At 38.8% G+C, this 19,233-nt stretch overlaps 1 protein-coding gene across 2 annotated transcripts in view; it reads right to left on the bottom strand.

The window, feature by feature from the left end:
* Positions 1–8,853: 8,853 nt before the first annotated feature.
* Positions 8,854–19,233, bottom strand: part of PRLR (prolactin receptor) — a 155,994-nt gene continuing 145,614 nt past the window's right edge. For both annotated transcript variants that reach the window (XM_087773282.1, XM_087773283.1), the window contains 7 exons: positions 17,808–17,940; positions 15,802–15,971; positions 14,440–14,609; positions 13,315–13,459; positions 12,408–12,507; positions 11,409–11,478; positions 8,854–10,767 (listed from right to left, as the gene is read on the bottom strand). In XM_087773282.1, coding sequence (XP_087629408.1) covers positions 9,742–10,767; positions 11,409–11,478; positions 12,408–12,507; positions 13,315–13,459; positions 14,440–14,609; positions 15,802–15,971; positions 17,808–17,940 — 1,814 coding nt within the window. In that variant the 3' untranslated portion in view covers positions 8,854–9,741. The remainder of the gene's footprint in view (positions 10,768–11,408; positions 11,479–12,407; positions 12,508–13,314; positions 13,460–14,439; positions 14,610–15,801; positions 15,972–17,807; positions 17,941–19,233) is intronic.

Raw genomic sequence — 19,233 nt, 5'->3', positions numbered from 1 at the left:
CCGCCCGCACGTGCCGGCGGCCCCGGCCGTTACCGCGGCCTCTTGGCGGCGGCGGCGCCGAAGAGCGATTGCCGTTATCTTAGGGCGGGCAGCGTAACTCGGCGTAATCCAGTTCTGTCCCATCTTGAGTCGTTTTCTGTGCGTTAATTAAAAAAGTGGCTGTGAGGGAGCGTTTTGTCCTCACGGAACAGCGATAAGGTGTGCGAGCGCTGGCCACCCGCGCGCAGCAGCGCTGGAGAGCGCGCTCAAGGTTGAGCGTGGTGGCGTGCGCTTGGCCAAGGCAGCGACGCTGTGGTGGTGCATCCCCCCCCCCCTCCTCTGGATGCCTTATGGTGACAGGGGCTCCTGTCAAGGCTTGGCCTTTGAGCCACGAGTCTGGCGGTTAGGCACCCCTTGGCCGCACCGGGCACGCTTGCATGGCTGAGCTGGGGAACCATAGTGCCTTGATCTCATCAGTCACCCCCTGACAGCACGGGAACGTGTCGCTGGGGATCGTAACTCGGGCGGATCGGTACGGGAGGATCGTACCTGCCTTGCTGAGATTGATGAGAACTCAGCGATTACTGACCGGAGCTGTGGCCAGAATTGAAATTCACTGACGAAGTCAATCATCGCACAGCCCTACAAACCGCGGTACCACGGGAGAGCCTTCGAGCTCTCCGGGCAGGCTGTGCCAGTATCTCCCTCGGAGCGGGACGCCTCTCAGAGCTGCGAGCTCTCAAGTTTGCGTATGGAGGCCTGGCAACAGGACCTGGGCTGATCTCCCTTGAGGATCGATTGAGACCATCGTTTGAAGCGAGTATTTCACTGAACTCAAGGGGAATTTTTACCAGGTACCTTTATATATATGCATATTGCGTGTATTTCACTAAATTTGCGATAAATTACGAGGTACCTTTATTAGGCCTGTTGTGTGTGTATCGATACAAATATTGTAGTGAACCCTATTTAATCACTTTGTAGACGCTAGTGATTAATTACTGTTAAATTCCTGTGATTCTCTTCTTAGGGAGAACAAACCTTAAACTGCTGCTAAACATATGTAATCCTTAGCCATAAACCGTTGACCAAGCCTGAGACTAGGACTGGATCCAGCTGCACCTAGGCTCCTCTCTGAGAAGGAGTTTAGAAAGCAAGGGGGCCCTCTGAACCTCGTGGCTCAACAGGAGGGCCTCCTTTACCCCCCTTGTATTTCCTTCTATCTCAATTTTCCCTTCTCTCTCTCTCTCTCTCTCTTCCATTCATTTAGTGAGTAATAGAGTGAACCTTGCCATCGAACTTTGTTAAACCACACTTTTATAAATTTCTATTAAAATCACTTTTACAAATATCTTTGACGGTGATTCTTTAAGCGACCTAACCACTCATTTTGCAACAAACGGGCATGAGGCAGACCAGCAGAACAAAGTCACATCAGGGAAAAAAAAACAGGAGGATGTGTTATCTTTAAATACAGCTGGGTGATAAGGAGAAATTGAAAGATGTTATAAGGAGAGGGATAATTGGTCACTCATTTCTTCCTTGTTTTTGCTTCCTCAGTAAAGAGTACTAGCACAACCTCCTACAAGGATGGGAAAAGTGGGAAGCTCTCTGTTGCCTTCCTCCGTTACCTTCCAGTTCCTCATAATACTAAAAGAAATAAGATTTTTGATGGTGTTCCCTAGAATGGTAATTGGCATACACTGTAAGTAGGCACAATTGCCAGTGAAAGATATTTCACAATGATTTTTGTTGCCCTTGCTGTTCCTAAGGCAGAAGGCTGACTACTTACTTCACCTACCCTGAGGGGCAGCCCCAGTTTTGCAGGAAAACTGCCTGATTTTGCTGCAATGGGTCAGAGATTTGTACTTGCTACTAACCAGGGCAGTGCTTACATCCCTCAGGACTCTCAAATACTAAAACTTTCTCAATCAAACTTTACTTTTGCTAACTTGAAATCCCTGAATTTCAGTGATAATTTTCATCAACACGAAGAGCCATAAAGAAGCATAAGTATAAAAGTTGTGACCTGGTGTGTCAGCCATCTGTGTTAACTGGTTCAATTGCTTGGTTCATGCAAAGCGGGTTAAACACCTCTGTCACAGGGCCTTCCACATGCACAACAGTGGGAACCCGTCCTACAGACTGTGCTGGATGTCTGGCTTTTCCTTTTTCTTTTCATATATTATATACTGGAATTGTTACATTTCATGAAGAAAGCTAGAATTTGTGAATTTTATTCAAGAACTTTTATTAAATTGAAATGTGAACACCATTGCAAAGAGATTTTACAAGACAAAAGATTGAAAAGTCCATCAGAAAGCTACAGACTTCAGTAACAATATCGATCTTACAAGTGAAATCGCTAACAGATTTTATTAAAGCCAGCATTTTCAATATTAAGAACTTAAAAAATACATTTTAAAGCATTTTCCTTCAAATACACTTAGAAACAATGAAGAATTCCTGAGCAACTATTTTTATACCAGTATTCTCCAAGCAATGTACATACTGCCTATGAAATCTACTTTCTATAATTTCTTAAATTTTAGAAATTTACAAAACATTTGGATCTGGTTCATAGAATAATTGTGCTTCAAGTCATTCTGTTGCTACAGTAATGACACTACGATAACTTGGATGTTCCAGATTGCATACAAATTCTGAAATTGCAATGGAAAAAATGCCTATCTTATATTGCAAGGCTAGCAATGAAATGGTTTATGTAAATGGAAATGTTTGCTTTAAATATTGGATCATGTCTTTCTCTGCTGGCAAGTATATTGTTTATTCTGCATATTATTCAGAACGTGCAATTTAATCTATAAATATGTTTCTTTGAGAGACCTGCTGGCACAATTAAAGGCAAGGAAGTTCCAGAGACTTTTACCTGCACTTAACAGCATGGCAGAAATTTGAACAAATACAATTAATTAACAACAGCTGACATGTTTTTTCTGGGCAACGCTTTTTCAGACCAGCACCCTCAGTATTGCTACATTTTACACAATGACTAAAAAAATCTATGAAGGACAATATAAAGATTTCAGAAGCTCAGATAGGTCTGAGTATCTCTGAGCAATATAATGCATATATGGAACTGATGGTTGTGTTATTCCAGATGATGAATGGTATTTGATTAGTCTGATTAAAAAAATTACTTCCCAAGATGAAAAATAAACAACACTAAAGCAGCCCAGGAGCTCTTTCTGAGTATATCTGAGCAGTAATTTCCTCTTCCTCTTGGAATGAAGGACACAGGGATGAGACTTAGGAGTAGTTATAGCATTATGAATATTAAAAAATATGATTTGACATCATTATATTCTGCATGTATTCCGCATGTAGAAAAAGCTGCCTCTTCCTAGACATGTATAATTTTCTGTCCTACTGAAGGGATATTTTCTGTAAGTGACTTCTACAAAGATTTCCAGCATCCTGTGAAAATTCTACTCAGTGCTTCATGTCTGTAAAACTGACCATTGCAGTTTTTGTAGGAATTGAAGTGAAATCATTTTGTTTTTACTGATGCCAAAATGAGGTGAAGGTACTCAGCAGCTCACAAAAAACAGACCCAAAAGCAGCATTGTCCAAAAAAAAAAAGTCAAATAAAGACAAGGTCCAAGACAAGCAGCATCACAAAGTATAACAGGACATTAAACCTTCCAAAAATCAGAGAGGATGATCTGAAAAAACACTTCCTTGTATCTAACTTCTCTATGCACCAACGTCTTGAGTATAAGCCCAGTTTTTAGCATATCAGCGCTGCAAGAGGCCACACAACTAATTCAGGTATTTTTTGGATTACTTTTGACAGATATAATAGTTTCTCTTAAAAACTTAGCTTAAATGGGAGAGATGTGTTTTAAGCCTGACTTGATAATTTTCCAAATTTATCACCAAGGCAGGGACTTTATGATTAGGGAAAGTGTTAACAGATGATACATTGTCACAAGTACAAACTAAACAATGCCCAGAAATGCCAAGAGACCCTTTACTAGTATCCACAAAGTCCTTTTTCTCTTGGAGCTTCTAGGTCATTACATTATTTTTAATAAATAAAAAATAGAAGAATGCTTAAGAATGATAGGCATGTATGTGAGACAACGTAAATGGATAAATATACCTCGTCTGTAGATCTGTCTGAAAAATTGAAGGTTGCTTTTAAAAACAGTGTGGTACACTTTATTTCTCTTGATTTTTTCCTTAGGAATGTAGGACATGCAACAGCAGATCGGATGAGGGCTCTAGCTCTTCAAGTATTCTGTTTGCCAGAACCAATGTCAGATACATGGAAGAAAATCCTGTAACTGATATAAAGTGAATGACCACTCTTCTTGTATAGGACTTTTTCTGCTCATATATAACAGCTGATCCATAGCAGCTTTCAGTGTTTTGCCAACTGTTTAGCATTTACTAAGGCTTTACTACTTTTGTGGACTATCTCAGGGAGCTGTGCATATTCCCACTTCTGACAGAAAAGTGTTTTCTTCTATTCCTTTTCTTCTCACAAACTCATCACTCCTCTCAGCTCTGCTAGTTCTCATTTTTTCCTATCTACTTCTACATTTGATTCCTTTGCTTCCATTTTCTGTTCTTCCTCCGTCACTTCTCAGCTGTAGTCAAAATGCATGTTTACCCCCTCTGATTTCCCTAATTATCTACTTATGTACCATCCTGTGGTGACTGTACTCCTCTTCCATTCTGCCACATGCAGCAACTGTGTCCCTCTTCCCATCATTAAGCTCTCTTTCTATTCCCATATATTATGTATTTCTGTATTCCATTTATCTTTAATCTCCTGCTTGACATACACAGGAAAGATGAATAAATTCCCTATTTGTTTTAAAATGGTTTTCAAGGCAGGGCCACAATATTGTTCCAATTAATGTAATTCTGTCCGTCTTTCCACACCCACTGGAAGTGGAGTCTGAATTTAGTATGAGGGTGTGAGATAGTTGAGAGCAGGGCTAGTCTCCATTTTCACTCATTTAGGGACAGAGTATGAAGATTTACTTCTCAGGAACTCAGCTGAAAACAGGTCTTTCTAAACAGCGAGTATTGATAAATGCTTAGTTCCATTGCTGACATCCAGAACCAGAGCATCTTGGACAACTCGGCTCATTCAGTCCTAGTGAGCTGAGCACACAGGCAGTGGCAAAAAAAACTTTTCAGCCCCAGAAAGGGACTGATGCTTGGCTGCCAAGCTGGTCAGTATGGCTTTCCCTACAAGATGGAAATTGCTCTGTTATTTTTTCATATTAAAAACATTTTGCTACATATCTCAAATATCCCATCCTAGTACTACCAGTGCAACACAAGTGATGATTCCATGACAAGCTGTTAGTGAACAAAAATAATTTGAACATTACAAATAGGATTTTTAAAATTGTGATAGAATGATTCACAATTTGACATAAAAAGTAAAATGCTTTTGTCTGCCTTTTTAAAGGGAGAAAAAAAATAATTTGAGGTAGCAGTTCTTTGAGGATATGATGCCTGATGTCATGACACTTTTTCATTTGGCTTTATGGCTTTGTAGAAGATGTCTAATATCCATCAACTGGCCTAGGTGACTTTGGTTTCCTTGCATGACACCTTCAAATTGTTTACAGTTAATGAAAAATTATGAAATACATTTACAGGCTTCATGATGTGAACTCCACATATACAATGATTCAGAGATCACAAAAAAATTCTGCTTATTCATTTTGAACACCTGCTGTTACTACACTTTAAATAGTTAAATGACACTTAAAGCAACTGTGTATTTTCCAGCCATTTAAACATAGACACATAAACAGATACACCACAGAATTCACTGCTTTAACATAAATCAATTGTTATTACGTATTTGTTTTACAGTTTGTTCCATAAACACATATATCCTCTTACTAGTATTATATAAGGTCAGTTTACTGCATGTTTATTAGATAACCTTTGTAGTTACATAGTATCATCAAGACCATTCTTCAAGCTTGCATTTTATGTGACCATGAGTTTTGGGAGCACATGTCCCACTTCAATAAATTGTATTTCTTTAAAAGTCCGGAATATTACACTGAAATACTAAAATTGTACATAAAATATGTCTTTGTTAAAGAAAAAAGTCTAATTAGAGAATTTAAGATAATGAGTCATATTTGTCAATGCTGAAGAAAAACTGTTAATAAAATTAGTCCAAGTCCAAAGGAGGGGTAATTAATTAAAAAATTATATATTCAATTTTATTAATTTTACAAAATTAATTACTTCTGAAGAGCTTTTATGCTTTCTTTTAGGGCTTTTATGCTACTAAAAACTAATTCACGCTTTAAGTGACACATGCATAAATTTGACATTGAAAACATCTTTCAAACTTTTCAAATAATTATTCCAAGTGAGAAATTTGACTAATGGTGCAAGAGCTAGGGGGCTACTCCCTGTTCCTGGGGTAAATTATTACATACTTCATCCCTCTGTGTATCATAGGAGGTGTCAAGAGCCTGTTATTCCCCACTAGTGAGTCATAATTTTACAACAATCAACTGTGTACAAATGCTGAAAAATCTCATCTATTTCCTAATAAAAAGCTATTCCTTAAAGAGCTACAAGCAAAAATATAGTTGCAAACAGAAATAATGAAATATTTGATCCCCATACACTTAGCTGAAGGTTATTCTGATTTTACAGAACACTAGTTTCTTCTTAATGTACTTTCAGATGTTAAAGGCCACTTTCAGAAGGTGTTGCTCCCACCTTGGGACTAACAAGGTGTTTTGGAAAATAAAAGCAAATCCAAGGGAAAAATAATCAACCTGCACATTCATTCAGCTTAAAGAATGAAATATATTTATGAAAAGTGTGTTCAAATTGTATTTAGCTAGCAAATCCCTGAAAAGGCTTAGCTACTTCAGAGCAATGAGCAAATACACCTTTTCCACCCTGGCTGAATTTCCCTTTTCACAGAAAGCTATGATGATTTGGCATATTGGGACATTCATCAGCAAAGGTGAGAGAGAATCCATGCCTCACAATGTAATTTAGGCTACAGCTATTTTGCAGCTTCCATATCAATTTATGGCAAAGCATAGAAACCCTTCCACTCAGTTCTCTTTCTGTGTGGATTACTGGAGGTACACATATAGATATTTACAGTTAGGCAGGATGAACCATGCACTTAAAATCTGATAAAAGGTGTGTCTCTTTGCCTCAGGTCCAAAGTAACCGGTATGACAGCAACAGCCTGCTGCTGACACCTTATCCCATGCTTTCTTTGGTTTGTAACATCTGTGTAGTCACCTGTGTTTTACCCTAAGCAATCCACTACATAAGGAAGACAGGCTGTGGCTTGATAAGACTCTATAGCTTCTATGCATCATCAGATGCATCACGGAAGGCCTGTAGCAGCATGTCTTTATGCATGGTATTAGGAGGAGACAACTACTTGGCTCAGATATGGCTATCTGTGCAAAGAAAGAGAAGGTGTCTGATCCAGATCAGCGCTGTCAGATTCAGTCAGTAAGCTGAAGTGTAAATGAAGCACTGTCAGAAAGAGTGTATTATCAGCTTATGTACATGCACACACACAAGTTGTTGCCCTGTGAAGTGTTCCAGTTTTGACTGATAAGTTGATAGTTTCTTTGCAATACTTTTAGCATCTCTAGAAAATTTGTAAGATATACTACAAACACTACAGTAAAATTGGCCTGTTAACTATAACCAAACAAAATTTTATGTTTGGCTGCTCTCTGGAGTAGCCACTTCATGTCTTCAAGTGATAAATAAGTGGCTGAATTAAGAACCTAACATACCTCCCTACACATTCAGCAGAGCATCCAGACTGCTCTGATCAACCTCTGGAAGCGGGCAGTACGTTGCCTGTATAGAGAACACAGGCTCTAAATTTGATGGCTAAAGTTAATGTTGCAGTATACACTAACACATGTTTACAGACACACAGATAATTAGTCACATTTTAAAGACGTGCCAGTGGAAGGGCTAGATAGCTCGACTGATCTGTACTTGAGCAGTTCCATGGCATGAAGGTAAAAGGTGAGAATCTGATTTGCCAAATTAGATGTGGCCTTCTGGAACCTTCAAAATCTGAAAGTTTCTTCTGGCTGGCTCTGCAGCAGGTTACCTGATACTGCAGGAAGGCTGGCTCAGTGCACAAAATCATGAGAAGCTGGAGAAATGTAAAGCTGTTCAGGAAGGACGAGAATAGAAGAGGGCTCATCTATAGTAAATACACTTTCCTTCACATGTACAGTACAATTTCCCTTACCTTATGTTTCCAGTTTCCCCTGAAGCTAGTGATACTGGCTAAATACTTGGCCCAGTGTTAATCAGTCATCACTTGGTCGTACTTTCCTGGAGTAAATTAAACTTTTGTTTCAAGAAGGAAGGACCACAGTAAGTTCAGAGCCATTCTGGGATCATTTTGATTTTGCCTTCGGTTACATGGGACATGAAGAATCCTCACTGTTCCCATTGCTGTTCCAGGGACATCTGTCCAGCCAAAGTACATGGACTCCTTTCCTCATTCCCACCGCGTTTTCAGCAGATCTCTGACTCAGACTTTATGCCTCCTATCTTTGACTCTGGAGGCTGGATTCCAAAATTAATGTTGATAAGTTCATTATGAAAAATCTGACTTCAAACTTCCCTCCAGGCTCAGAGAAAAGTGCAATGTCTAAGGATGCAGGAGAACACCATTCCATTCATGACTGGCATCAGAGTACAAATTCAGTGGGAAAGAAGCTTTGCTCCCAAAACCTAGATTCTATTTTAATTTTATAATTACAGGTGATAAAAACATGTGAAATAAATAATTTACAATTCAAATAGTAATATATCTGCAATATATTAGAAATATAGTTTAAAAATTACTTCATATTCTTAATTAGTATAAAGTTTAGTTTTATGCTTTGTATAGAAATGGTAGCTTTACTTGTTACCGCTGTCTCAGCAGAAGGAAACAGAAAAGTTCCTAAGTAGCTAAATAGCATTGGGAAATTAAAAAATATTTTATTTTGCTTTTTTTTGGTAATAGAAAAATAGCATTTAAAATACATTGTTAAACATATGGGCTTGTACTAAAGTAGAATTGTATATTATATACAGTAAGGCAGTATATCAAATGTTGTCCTGCTATTTTTTTCATGTTTGGTTTGATTGGGTAGGATATGAAGGGGATGCAAAGTTTTCTGTCACATTGAAACAAAGCAAAAATATATTTAGAAGAATTCGTTATTTTACTGTAATTTGTTGAATATATTCTCTTTTATATATGATGCGTCATACATAAAAGCTCCATTTTTCCTAAGGAGTGAGAAAAAATATAGAGAGAACTTAATCTAGTGTCAGAATGCATTCAGACTAAAATACATTGTAGATAAGAATGCTTTTGTGCAATGATTTATCTGATTTAGGAACTGCTCAGATCACTATGGTGTAGTGATTGACCTGTAACAATTTTCATGTTTGTTGAATCTGCAGTATTCCCTCAGGTTTAATCAACTAACACAAGATCTGCAGAGCTGAATAATTAGTTTACGATGTATTTCTCATGGCAGATAATATCCATTTCCTCATTTCCCTGTGTCAGAAACATGTGTTAATGATCCAAGGTTTACTTCCATGATTATTACCTGAACCCACATTTTATTTTATTCTCTATATGATACACATAGGAGGCTAGGCTCTTTTTAAGGAACTATTTACTATGTGGTTTTGTTTTACTGTACATAACTACTAAGTATGTATTGTACTAACTACTAGTTATTTAAAGGAGGGCATAAAGGAAGATGGGTCCATGTACTCTGATCCACTGGTCTCTCTTTTGCACTCGCTTGGAACTGTCAGGCAGTAGCTCATATTTTTCTCAGCTTGACCTTGCTGAAGGTTCTGAGACATTTCCATTGCAGGTTCTTGAGACACAAATGTGTGCTGGATGCGTGAATCTGGCATTAATACTAGAATATTATGGTCCACAACAGTTGAGACCTTGGTATATTCTTTGCTGGTTCCTGGAAGAGTGTATTTTTCGGTCTTTCCACTATTTTCTTTATGTTTCAGTAATACTGCTGGCTCCTCATCTTGTCTGACTTTGTGAACTTCTACATAATCCATTAGTTTAGGATTCAAAAAAGGTGACTTGTCATTAGGTCTGTTTTGTTTGACCTGCACTGTGGTTTGGTCAGTTTTTGAATGCAAATTCTCCATCTCTCTTTGCTTTTCCATGTCATTATGGACAGTTTCAGTGACAGGATATTGTGCCTGACGCTTTTCTTCATTTCCCACCAAAACTGGTGCAATGTTCACATTTGTGGTACTAAGCGTTATCTTATGTGCATCTACAGTACTGTGGTAGGCAAACATAGGAGGCTGATTATTAGGTAGCTGAGCTGCAGGCCATGTGGACGATTTTGTACTCTCCTTGTTAAAAAGGAGTATTTTCTGTTCGGAGGCTATACACTGAGTTTCCCAGCTCCTTTTTGCTCTTTCATTTTCTTGAGCATCTCTTATGTCTTGTGTTGGAAGTGTTGATGGAAGGGTGTGGGACTCCCTGCACTTCTCAGAAAGCAGAGAAGGGCTATCACAGCTCCCTCGGCCTGAGTCACTGTCTGTTTCCTTGGGTATCATTTTTGCATTTTTACTGGGATGACCGTTGTCGTGGCTTGGCATGAGCTGCTGATCCTCACTGTCCTCTACCTCCAGATATTCTATCAGTAGTTCCTCACAGTCTGATGTTGGAGGGAAACCATGGCAACCAAGAGCACTCAATAATTCCTCAGATTTTCCTGTCTAAGGGCATAATAAATAAGATATATTTTTTCACTGTTATGCTTAGTGTTTATCTGACTAGAACAATTGTGAACAATCTACAAACTATTGTGAACAATCTACATATTTAATATACAAATACTTTAATAGTTATATCACTAGACCTCAACTGGATTTCTACTGCTGCAGAAAGTAGCGGAAGAACAGATGAAAATTTCTTCAGTTCCTTCAGTGGGGAGACAAAATCCCAGAATTCATGTTTCTAAAATAGGAGGACTAGGGAGCTTTTTGCAGGTATGGGTCTCATGGGGCTAACAAGAAGGTTAATGGAGGAGAATGATAGAGCAGCCGCATCCAGCAGAAGACTGTGGAGAGCAACTTCCTTAAGAACTACTAAGAAGATCACACAGGCACTGGCTCTTGTGGTGTCCCAGGGAACAGCTGCGGTCACAAACCCCGTTCTCAAACGCCCTGCTACTATAGTGCAAGGCAAGACTGTCTCGCACATACCCTCCACACGATCAACCTGAAAGTGCTGCTGATTTTTAACACTGATTAAATTAATTGAAGCTGGTTTATACTTCATTATGGTAATTGTGTTTGCTAGTACGTAATTTGGAAAAGTAATGGTGAGTTCTTTTGTTCGTATCAGCAGTACTCACCTCTAATAGATGTGTATCTATGCCTTTTATCTTCGGTCCTGGAACTGGCGGCAGGATAAAGGCTATCATTCTAAAAAACCAGAACAAACACACAAGGTGTAAGTATGGGCCCTATCTCTCTATTTGTTCTCCCATTTCCTTGGAATATGACTGACATTTTAAACACTTCTTCCATATCTAATACCTCCCTGTTGGACCTCTCTTTCCTGTCTGCCTCTCAAGCCAGGTAATTACAAATCCAGTTGCAGTTCCTAAGTTACCCTTAGATGTATTTATAAGAAAGAGAACACTACAGAGGTTATTCAACTGGAAAAGTAATGCTGCTAATGTCCTTTTATTGTCCTTTGTCCCTTAACCTCCAGTTTTCTAATATCACTGTAACTTCATCACTGGCCAAGACACAGCTACGTGGGGAGGACTAGTGGGCCTGTACGTACATACTTTACTGTCAGCTGACTACTACTAATAGACAGAATTTATGATGAATGACTTCTGATGGCTTTTCCATAAACAGTTTCTTTCTACTACTCAGCGAGTATATTTGCAAGACTTGTGCAAAAGTGATAACTTTGTGACACCTTTCTCTTTCAGATTTGATTGAAATTAGCCAGTGTTCTAATAAATTATCTGGGGGCTTGACAGACAGGTGGGCAAAAAGGCAAAATCATAAGATATCCTTGTTTCCTTTAGGAAATTAGGGCAAAAACAAAAGGTGTGTCTTCTACAGGAGCAGGGATACTCCAAGTGATGCTTGCTGAATATTTACATGGCTAACCAAGATGGCCAGATCTAATAGAGACATGTCTTTACCAATTGAGAATTTAGCCTGGTTTCCCTAAAGACCAGGAATCAGTTGCGAATTTAAAGTCAAATACCTGTAACTTATAGTTTATAAGAGAATACAAAACCTATAGGAAATTGAATCAAATGTTAGAAGTCTATTTTTGAAAAGTTTGCTGAGATTTTCAGCTCCATGCAATTGTGAAATTGGTGACTTACCTGTACCCTTTCAAAACCATTGTCCAGCTCATGATTAAACATATAAGAGATGACAAGACACCAACGACGATCCACACAACCATATCTTTTACTCTAAAGTCTAGGAAACAGAATTATTTAAGGACACACATAGTCAGCATGCAAAAAAAGTCTCAAATTACTTTTATTTTAAAAATTGGTTGAAATTGCCAAATTTGGTATTGAATCTAGAGGCCTTTACTGGCATAGACGGATCTCAACAATCATTGTAATATCTGATAATAAATATACTTTTTATTAATGGTACTGTGCAGGACATAAATTCTCTTGGAAAAATGATACAAAAATGTATGAAGAGGAAAATTTTGTCACAGCCAGTTACAGCAATTGGGTTCAAATCCAATACTGTACTAATTTCATTATCAAATACATATCATACAATTAATTAAATGGTGGGTTAAATGATCTAGGACTAGATATTTTTAAGGATTTCTATTGTAATGTGACACTTTTTACATTGAGGTGTTTATTTCAAATTCATTCCAGATAAAGAGTAATGAAGAGCTGTTACTGTCTGAAGACAGTCACTCTTTGTTGTCTATGTAGCAGTTTTAATGCTTTTAAACTTTTAATTCTTTTAATTAAAATCTACCATCATGAGAACAAATGAGGCAATAAACAGAAAGAACATGGTTGAAATAAGTAAAAAAATTTATTTACCTTCTTAACTCCAAAAAGTAATGAAGGGGAAAGCTAACTGGGTATAATGCAGGGATGCTGAGAATTCATTTACGTTAGAAATGATGTTCTTACCTGTCCTAGGGAAACCATGGGATGTCAATCTGCACGAGTGCCACAAACAGCTAACAAAAGTATTACATGAACTTCCATGTAATAACAATTACTGAAGGGATGCCTGGCCACTCACCAGTAGGGATCTGAATATACTTTTCTGAGCTCCATTCACTCCATGATCCATGGTGGTCTGGTTTGCAGTGGATCTGTACAATGTACTTCTTTCCAGGATTTAAACTAAACATTTTATATTGTGTTTGCTGTCCAACAAAAATAGTCTGGAAATTAAATAAAAATCATAAAATTGAGACATTTTTCTATGAAAATCACAGCTAGATTTAAGTCTTGATAACCAAGTTGGGAATACAGAACAAATCTGGATAGCTTCCTAATAATTTTTATGCAGGCATGGAAGAACAGTACATTTATTTTATTTCTATAGTTCAGCTTTCTAACGTAATTCAGTGGGAATGAGATCTGGCTCTGGTATACTGTGCAAATTAAACTACTACTAAAACACATCATGAGCATGTGGCAAATAGGGAGGAACTGTGGTAACGGCGGGAACTGCAATGGTGAGAGAAGGAGGCAAAAAAGAGATGGGGGAAGAAAATGCAGAGAGACAAGAAGGAACGTGGAGTTGGTGGGACTGCACAGGGTAGTAAGAAGTGGATCTTGCAATGGCCAGGGGGCTGGGCAGTGCATTGGCAGGGGGAAGGAAGGAGGAGGTACAGAGATGGCTGGGAAGTGTTGCAGCAGACAAGAAGGGCATGCAGCCAAATACCAATAGCTGGAGTCTTTAATTTGCTACCCAGTTGTTTGAGCTGCAGATCCTGGCTATAGACAACTGTTATTATGTGGTCATGACAACTGTCACCTAATGGCGATTTGTACAAATTTAAATGATTTTACATAATGTCACTGAGCTTTCTGTTACCTAAGAACCACTACCTTGTGGTTAAGAACAAATTATCACAAAAGAAACCTGACTAAATGAGAATGAACAATTTAAACTGTAATGCCAATATGATTACTATATAATGGACGCAATTAAAAATAAGTACTTTATCACCTGCTATCACACAACAGCATCTGAGATACCAGTATTCTCAGTAGGAAACTGTAGATCACACAAGCACTTTTGAAAAATTATGAATTATTCAGTGTGCCTGCTTCATTATATTCAGGCGTGGGACCTGGCTGACAAAATCTAATTGATCAGAAAACATCATCTAGCAAAAACTTGCAACATCCTTACTTCCCATTCCTCTCCTTCTTCAGGCTTTAGTCGCAACTCATATTCAAGGGTAAGCCATCCAGATCTGACATCAGCCAGTGGGGGTGGAGACCACGTCAAGACCAGATATGGTTTTCTATTTGTTGGCTTTTTTAATTCCAGAGTTACATTCACAGGAGGATCTGGCTGTACTGTTAAAATAAAAGAACAGACAATAAGACAAATAAAGCCTTTTCTCCAGCAGCCCTTTTCCAGTTGCCAGACTCCCGGCAGCCAGATCCCTGATAACAAAATGGTTATCAGTGATAATGCTCTATTCCTTTAGAAAAAAAACTAAACACTTGTCAACAGCCACCCTGTGGAAAAAGTCTGAGAAAAGAGATTATCAGTACATGGCTATAAAAAGCACTAATTCAGCCTCTCTGAGGTCTGGAAACTACTTACGGGTAATCAAATTTAAGTATTATTAGTTAAAAGATCAATTTGATTTCAGTTGCTGGTAGAGTGGAAAAAGATTTTAGCTGGATGACGTTTCTTAGGGATTGACCAAAAGAAATATTAAAAAAACAATAAAAGCTTATCTGAATGCAGTTTTAAAGCTTTTAGCATTTTTAGGATTCCTTTGAAAATAAAATGGTAAAGGTATGAATATTGATTTATTATTATGCCATATAAGATCTTATTTGTTCTTACAAGTTTTTAACTTGGATATAATACGAGAAGATATATATGATATAATATGAGAAGAGCTGGAATTAAAATTCATGTGTCAAAACCCGTGATTTTGAATTATTTGGTTCCACAAATAATACTTTTTATCTCTGTCATGGTTTAACCCAGCAGGTAGCTAAACACCACACAGCCATTCACTCAATGGTCCCCAGGTGGGATGAGGGAGAGAGTCAGAAAAAAGGTAAAATGCGTGGGTTGAGATAAAGACAATTTAATAGGACAGAAAAGGAAGGGAAAATAATAATAATGATAAAAGAATATACAAAACAAGTGATGCACAATGCAGTTGCTCACCACCTGCTGACCGATGCCCAGCCAGTGTCTGAGCAGCAATCGCTGCCCCTTGGCCAACTCCCCCCAGGCTTTTTGTTCAGCATGACATCATATAGTATGGAATATCCCTTTGGTCAGTTGGGGTCAGCTGTCCTGGCTGTGTCCCCTCCCAGCTTCTTGTGCACCTCCAGCCTCCTTGCTGGCAGGGCAGTATGAGAAATTGAAATGTCCTTGACTTAGTGTAAGCACTGCTCAGCAACACCTAAACATCAGTGTGTTATCAACATTATTCTTATCCCAAATCCAAAACACAGCACTATACCAGCTACTAGGAAGAAAATTAACTCTATCCCAGCTGAAACCAGGGCAATCTCTTACCTATGTAAGTCACATCCACATAATGAGGATCAGAGACGTTACTTCCCATTTCATTAGTTGCCCTCACGGTAATATTGTATATGGTCCAGAAAGACGTGTGCTTTTTGTCGAAGTAGCATGAATTGGGACCCGCAGTTCTGTAATCTGGACATTCATAAACTTGTTCTTCTCTGAAATGAAAGAATCGCAGTGATTAGGTTACACGGACTAAAACACCTGAATTTGATTACTAGTATTTCAGCATTATTTAGGGCTGGATCAGATTTTTCGTGCCTGGCAACGTGAAGAAAATCAGGAAACTGCTTTCAGACTGAAGAGTCATTGCACAATTCCAGAGACTGTAGTAAGCATTTCCCCCCCAAAATAAAGGCTACAAAGCCTGAAGAATTGTGCTGGTTTTGGCTGGGCTAGAGTTAATTTTCTTCATAGTAGCTAGTATGGGGCCATGTTTTGGATTTGTGCTGAAAACAGCATTGACAATACAGGGATGTTTTCGTTACTGCTGAGCGGTGCTTACACGGAGTCAAGGCCTTTTCTGCTTCTCCCCCCACCCCACCAGCGAGCAGGCTGGGGGTGCACAAGGAGCAGGGAGGGGGCACAGCTGGGACAGCTGACCCCGACTGACCAAAGGGCTCTTCCACACCATATGACATCATGCTCAGCATATAAAGCTGGGGGAAGAAGAATGAAGGGAGGGGACGTTCGGAGTGATGGCATTTGTCTTCCCAAGTAAGGGTTACGCGTGATGGAGCCCTGCTTTCCTGGAGATGGCTGAACACCTGCCTGCCGATGGGAAGCAGTGAATGAATTCCTTGTTTTGCTTTGCTTGTGCGCACGGCTTTTGCTTTACCTATTAAACTGTCTTTATCTCAACCTACGAGTTTTCTCACTTTTACTCTTCGTATTCTCTCCCCCGTCCCACTGGGGAGCAGTGAGTGAGTGGCTGTGTGGGGCTTAGTTGCGGGCTGGTGTTAAACCATGACAAGGCTGTTGTAGATGTAGCAGTGGGCTAGTAGAGTGCAGCTCTTACTTTTCTGAATGCCCTTGCCACTGCATAGCCCTTACAGGTTCCGGAGAGCCAGCAGAAGTGATTGCTGAAGTCTTCTAAACCATCTATTAAAAACTGAGTATTTCCAGTGTTCATTTCACACTTACATGAGTTCTGCATATTACATTTATATGCTTTCAGAATCTATTTTGGTCTTTCATCATGTGTTCCTCCAGAAAATCTACTTTGTACCTCTCCTCCAAATCTGTTCCCAAGCTTCCCAAAGGGAGCAGGGACAGGAGAGAAAGTTGAGTGTGTAGAACTTGTTTCCAGGCTCCTCTGAGATGCACAATAACAAAAGAGAAAGTTGTGGATGTGGACCTCACACTCTGCCCTGGCTGGCTGGACCAGTATCTGTCTTTTTCCACTAAGATCTGGCTCTCAGCTGACAAGTACAGAGTTTAGCATCCAGTTAGGTCAGTGTACAGCTCAGCAGTGCTGGGTGAACCAAAAATAGTTCACAGGACCCAAACAAAATATTGACTACTCCTTTAAAATGAATGTTTAGCACTTCACCTAAGTTCCAGGACCAAGATTACTGCAGAAGCCAGGAGGCATTCATGGCCTATGAATACATTGTGCAAAATAAGCATTATCAGAAGATGAAAATTTTAATATCTGGTCATTTTGGAAAGCTTTATTTCTCGGGCTGCGTGGCCGAAGAGCTAGAGGACTGTGCATTTGTATTGCATACCATTATGCAGTTGCTGCACCATGGCAATTTTCAAGACAGTCTGTCTTTCAAGGCAGAAGAATTCAGAGAAACTTGAAAAACCTGACATTCTAAAGAGATCCTATTTCAACCTTAAACATGTTGCTGCTAATGCTATTCCAGAATACGTCACTTGGACAAAATCATGTGCTATGGAAAACAACATCTCCTAAATGCAAAACCAATCAGGACTGATTTTCCAGGTCCTTCCAATAAAACACTGAATAATTATACACAGCTTATTACCCTTCTTTGCTGTAAAGCAAAGTGTAGTTAGTAGGACGTCCTCCATCTGAGCCAGGTTTCCACCAACAAGTAAATGTTTCCTTTTCTGGAGAACGGCATTTTATTATTGTAGGCTTTTCAGGAGGTGACTCTCCTGTAAGAGATAAAGAAATGAACTAATTAGTAAGTTTAATGCATTAGTTCAACCCTGAATTCATAAAACAATGTCAAGCAGAGCACAGGAAAATACTTTTTTTTCTACGAGGAAAGAAAAAGTTTTGCTTCATATTAGCATAGGAAAGGAAGGACGGTTCAGTGGTTAGGGCAGCAGCTTGCTACCTCGAGCTGGATTTAAAATCCTTTCCAACTGCAGCTATGCTGAGGAACTGTGTTTTAGTTCCTTGGCTGTGGCTCTTCTCTGCCCCCAAATCTGATAAGGGGTGCTCAAATACTGTCATAGCAGGTTCTATAAAATGATTTAAAACGCACTCCGCTATCCCATCTATTTTCTACACAAACCAGTTTTTCTTCAAAAAACTTTTTTTAAGATGCTGTCATTTGTTTTGGCTTTTACAGGAAAAAAATGAAGAACATAAGTGTTTGCCCATTTGTTTATGTCCTTGCCAGTAATGCTCTTCTGAAGTACCTATGCTGACCTGACTCCAAAGATATAAAGAAGCAGCTCTCCTATTTCCTTGTAAAGTGACATTATGCTCAGTACTCAGGCTACTTGCCTGATTGCTGCCAAGCAGTTTATAATTATTTGGATTCCTGATGATGTTTTTATAGACTCAAATGAAGCATTTAGTGTAGGGCAGAGGAAAATGCTTAAATTTTGCGTAGGATGATGCTAGTCAAAACCCTGATGTGATTGAAACTTTTGCAGTTATGTATTTGTGGCAAAATATGGTCTTATTACATCAATAATATATATTTTCTACTATTTAGAGTAGGGACATTGATCTTCTAAATTTCTAATTGCCTAAGGCAGATCTGAAAATGGGACATTTAAAAAAATTTTTTCTATTAACAGTACTTCAGCAATCTACATGTCAAGTAATGAAGAATACAATTAGTGACAGAAGAAGAAGATTCGAGACAACCTGACTGAAGTGTCTAACAAGATATGATGTCATGCATATTTAATGTGTTCACTCAAACCCAACAGAACACAGATAATTATTTCCTTACGATAGTAGCTGCAAGTGTTACGCTCTGTTAGACATGGCAGTGCTTTCAGTCTAGTTACTAATGAACAAATTAATGATCCTTACATAAGGACCATTACCTGATATCTATAGCTACAGACGAAATCAACATGGTTTTTAAATAGAGAGACAGCAACAGTAAATTATTTAGGCACAGCTGTATCAGAAGTGACTTCCTGGTAAATCCCAGCCTGTTTGTCATAGCCAGTTTCAGCAGAGGATCCTGAGAGGTTCAATAA

Source organism: Nipponia nippon, unplaced genomic scaffold (assembly GCF_047370975.1).
Source record: "Nipponia nippon isolate SJK-2023a ecotype South Korea unplaced genomic scaffold, ASM4737097v1 scaffold_39, whole genome shotgun sequence".
NCBI lineage: Eukaryota > Metazoa > Chordata > Aves > Pelecaniformes > Threskiornithidae > Nipponia > Nipponia nippon.
This window is presented reverse-complemented; position numbering and strand designations above follow the sequence as displayed.